Source organism: Poromitra crassiceps (genome assembly GCF_964638095.1).
Source record: "Poromitra crassiceps genome assembly, chromosome: 20".
Taxonomy (NCBI): Eukaryota; Metazoa; Chordata; class Actinopteri; order Beryciformes; family Melamphaidae; genus Poromitra; species Poromitra crassiceps.
In genome coordinates this window covers 7,115,492-7,119,765 of record NC_139637.1, presented here as the reverse complement: position 1 = coordinate 7,119,765, position 4,274 = coordinate 7,115,492, and the positions used below count along the sequence as shown (strand labels likewise).

The window sequence follows — 4,274 nt, the reverse complement described above, 5'->3', positions numbered from 1 at the left end:
AAGCAGGAAACCCAACACTTCTGAATCAGACCTACACAGAGCATTACCTCACAGAGGGAGGGAGTGGAGATGTCAATGATGAACATGAGGTGAGACAGATTGAAGCAGCATCCAGGAAACCAGTGAGACCGGAAACAATAATCAAAAGTGAAGACATCTTTAAACCCTTACCTGGAAGAGATGAACCAACCAGAACATTGATGACAAAGGGAGTGGCTGGCATTGGGAAAACAGTCTTAACACAGAAGTTCACTCTGGACTGGGCTGAAGACAAAGCCAACCAGGATATACAGTTCACATTTCCATTCACTTTCCGAGAGCTGAATCTGCTGAAAGGGAAAAAGTACAGCTTGGTGGAACTTCTTCATCACTTCTTTCCTGAGACCAAAGGAATCTTCAGATTTGACAAGTTCCAAGTTGTGTTCATCTTTGACGGTGTGGATGAGTGTCGACTTCCTCTGGACTTCCAGAACAACAGGATTGTGACTGATGTTACAGAGTCAACCTCGGTAGACGTGCTGCTGACAAATCTTATCAAGGGGAAACTGCTTCCCGCTGCTCACCTCTGGATGACCACACGACCGGCAGCAGCCAAGCAGATCCCTCCTGAGTGCATTGACATGGTAACAGAGGTGAGAGGCTTCACTGACTCACAGAAGGATGAGTACTTCAGTAAGAGATTCATAGATAAGGAGCAGGCCAGCAGAATCATTTCCCACATCAAGACTTCACGAACCCTCCACATCATGTGCCACATACCAGTGTTTTGTTGGATCACTGCTACAGTTCTGGAGCTTGTGTTGAAAACCAGAGAGAGAAGAGACATGCCCAAGACCCTGACTGAGATGTACATCCACTTCCTGCTGGTTCAGTCCAAACAGGCAGATGTCAAGTATCATGGGAGTGCTGAAACAGATCCAATCTGGAATACAGAGAAGATGATTCTCTCTCTGGGAAAACTGGCTTTTGAGGAGCTAGAGAGAGGCAACCTAATCTTCTATGAAGCTGACCTGAGAAAGTGTGACATTGATATCAGAGCAGCCTCAGTGTACTCAGGAGTGTTCACACAGATCTTTAAAGAGGAGCGTGGGCTGAACGAGGACACTGTGTTCTGCTTTGTCCATCTGAGCATTCAGGAGTTTCTGGCTGCAGTTTATGTCTTTCTGTCCTTCATCAACACTGGTGTCAATCTCCTGTCAGAAAGTCAATCAACATCCTGGTGGTCAACACTATCAAGAGACAAATCTAAACTAACACGCCTCTACCAGAGTGCTATGGACAAGGCCTTACAGAGTCCAAATGGACACCTGGACTTGTTCCTCCGCTTCCTCCTGGGTCTTTCACTAGAGACCAATCAGACTATCCTAAGAGGCCTGCTGACACAGACAGGAAGTAGTTTGAAGACTAATCAGAAAACGGTCCAGTACATCCAGGAGAAGATCAAGGTGAATCCCTCTTCAGAGAAAAGCATCAATCTGTTCCACTGTCTGAATGAGCTGAATGACCGTTCTCTAGTGGAGGAGATCCAACAGCACCTGAGTTCAGGAAGTCTCTCCACAGCCAGACTCTCCCCTGCTCAGTGGTCAGCTCTGGTCTTCATCTTACTGTCATCAGAAAAAGAGCTTGATGTGTTTGACCTGAAGAAATACTCTGCTTCAGAGGAGGCTCTCCTGTGGCTGCTGCCGCTGGTCAAAGCCTCCAATAAATCTCTGTAGGTGCATGCATAACTTGATGTCTTCAATATGAAATGCAATATACAGAAAAAACTATTTTCAAATTTCTTGTTCATGGCTAATTCTTCCCCAGGTTGAGTGGCTGTAAGCTGTCAAAGAGAAGCTGTGAAGCTCTGGCCTCAGTTCTCAGCTCCCAGTCCTCTAGTCTGCGAGAGCTGGACCTGAGTAACAACGACTTGGAAGATCCAGGTGTGAAGCTGCTCTCTGCGGGACTGAAGAGTCCACACTGTAGACTGGAGAGTCTCAGGTCAGTATCCCTTAAGCCCATGGTACACCAATCAAACCTCCAACAAACACAAACACAGATGTTTGTTTGGTGCCCCGTTGCTGGCTGTCGTTGTTTGGAATTGTTTGGAGATGTTTGGTCAGATTCAACATGTTCAATCCTTTATAGAGGTCTTCACAGGTCTACTCGGGTATTACACATAATGATAGAATAGATAGGGATAGAATCGGACCCGACCCGGACCCTAATTGATCATAACACCGGCACCGGTGACCCCTGTTTCAATCCACGGGGTCAGTGTGGACATCGTGGAGGACTACAAGTACCTTGGAGTGTACATTGACAATAAACTGGACTGGGCTAAGAACACTGAAGCACTCTACAAGAAGGAGCCAAAGCCGTCTCTACTTCCTGAGACGGCTGAGGTCCTTCAACGTCTGCCGGACCATGCTGAGGATGTTCTATGAGTCGGTGGTGGCCAGTGCCTTCCTGTATGCTATCGTGTGCTGGGGCAGCAGGCTGAAGGCAGCGGACGCCAACAGACTCAACAAACTGATCCGTAAGGCCAGGGACATTGTGGGGCTGGAGCTGAGCTCTCTGACAGCGGTGTCAGAGAAGAGAACGCTGACCAGGCTATGCTCCCTCATGAACAATGACTCTCACCCACTCCACGGCGTGCTGGTCAAACACAGGAGCACGTTCAGTGAGAGGCTGATCCCACAATCAATCAAACTTTATTGCACACTCCACCGTCCAAATAGACATACAATCACATATAGTAAATAGGGAAAAAGAAAAAAACATTATAAAAGGCGATATATCACATATTAAAAAAGTGCTTATGCAAATTCAGTAAAAGGCATCTAATAAATAAGAACAGTAAATGCCATTTAAAAGTGCTTATACACATTCTATAGAAGGCACAAATACCAGTGTGTCCACAGAAGTCCATACAAAGGACTTTGTATGGCACAGGAAATAATTTCTGCCTGTGAAGTAGCCGGCGTCCCGTGTTGTGCACAACCACGCTCTGACGTATGTGTGCGCGTCTGCGTGACAGGTCTACCTGAGATCGTGAGGATTACTTTTTCTTTTCTTCTCTTTTTACATAGAAAACACTGCATTCTGGCCCGGCAATGATCTAACGCAGTAACGCAGCCTTTCTTGGATTAGTAACTGTAATATAATTACTGTTTTGGAAATTGTAACGCCTTATATTACTTCGTTACTGAAAAAGTAAGTAATTACAGTAACACGCCCAACACTGTTTATATTTCATCGTGTGGTGAGTACACAAGTCACAACATGTACATGTGAGTGTTTCTGGCGCTGTTAGAATTTATATTTTGGGTGACTGAACGGCGATACCATAAGCCGCTTTCAGACATGCCTTGGAATTCGGGAGTTATCTAGAGGGCATCCAGATGGCGGTGTATGTATGTATGAACACATTTTGGTGAGCTATGCGAGCTCCCGTGACCCTCCTACTATCCGGAGGTAAGACAACCTCGAGCCCTTGTATCAGGGACAGAAGAGCTACGTGAAGTAGCCAGCTCAGTGAGTGCATGAGGAGAGGGAGGGAGACAGAAAGCCAGCGTGGCAGATTATTATTATACTGTATGTGAATGAGCGAGCAAAAATAACATCATGCCGTTTCAGTTTTTCCAAATGAAGCTCGAACCTGCTCCGTCTGTGTCAGCCAACAGGCTACATGTTGCTGGATTGAAATGCTCGTGGCTTTGATCTTATTTCATTTCTGCATAGCTTCGCACAGCACACACATTTAATGAGCATTTTTGGACGCAAGGGTCGTCCTGCTTCCCAGTATTGGACATTGCTAGGTAGGGTATCTGGATCTGGTTGCGTTCATGCCTTTGATTTAATGTTTACACAGCGTTTGTGAAGATTCACGTGCAGAACCGCAAATTCCAAGTAGCGTCAAGTCAGGCAGTATAAACGGAAACTTCAGGGTATAACCTTCGCAATAATGGCAATTAAATGAAGTAAATGCATGTGTAATTTTTTTTGTGTGTGTTATCCGAAAGATACAGAACAGAGATAAACTGGAAGAATATCTGCTCCCTTCGAAAAGTCAATTTTAACCCGTAGTGAGTCGACCGTTCTGATTTCTTGTTACTAAGCAATACAACATTGATTTCATTTTGAAGGTAAAAACGTCTAGCTTCCTGTATTCTGTATAATTCTAGTAGGGTTGACGCATTTTAGGACTGAACATAGCAAAGACCTGTTTTATTTTTAGCGCTTGAGACTCGAGGAAATCGATGCATCTGGGCGTGAGTTGTAGGGTTCAAATT

General features: G+C 45.3%; 1 protein-coding gene across 1 annotated transcript; it reads left to right on the top strand.

Annotated features, from left to right (window-relative positions):
* Positions 1 to 200: 200 nt before the first annotated feature.
* On the top strand, positions 201 to 1,249 carry LOC310794532 (protein NLRC3-like; the record flags this gene model as incomplete). The annotated part of the gene is made up of 2 exons (XM_083656502.1): positions 201 to 847; positions 1,201 to 1,249. 2 exons carry the CDS (start codon positions 201 to 203, stop codon positions 1,247 to 1,249), a joined length of 696 nt encoding a protein of 231 aa, XP_083512628.1.
* Between the last annotated feature and the right edge of the window lie 3,025 nt (positions 1,250 to 4,274).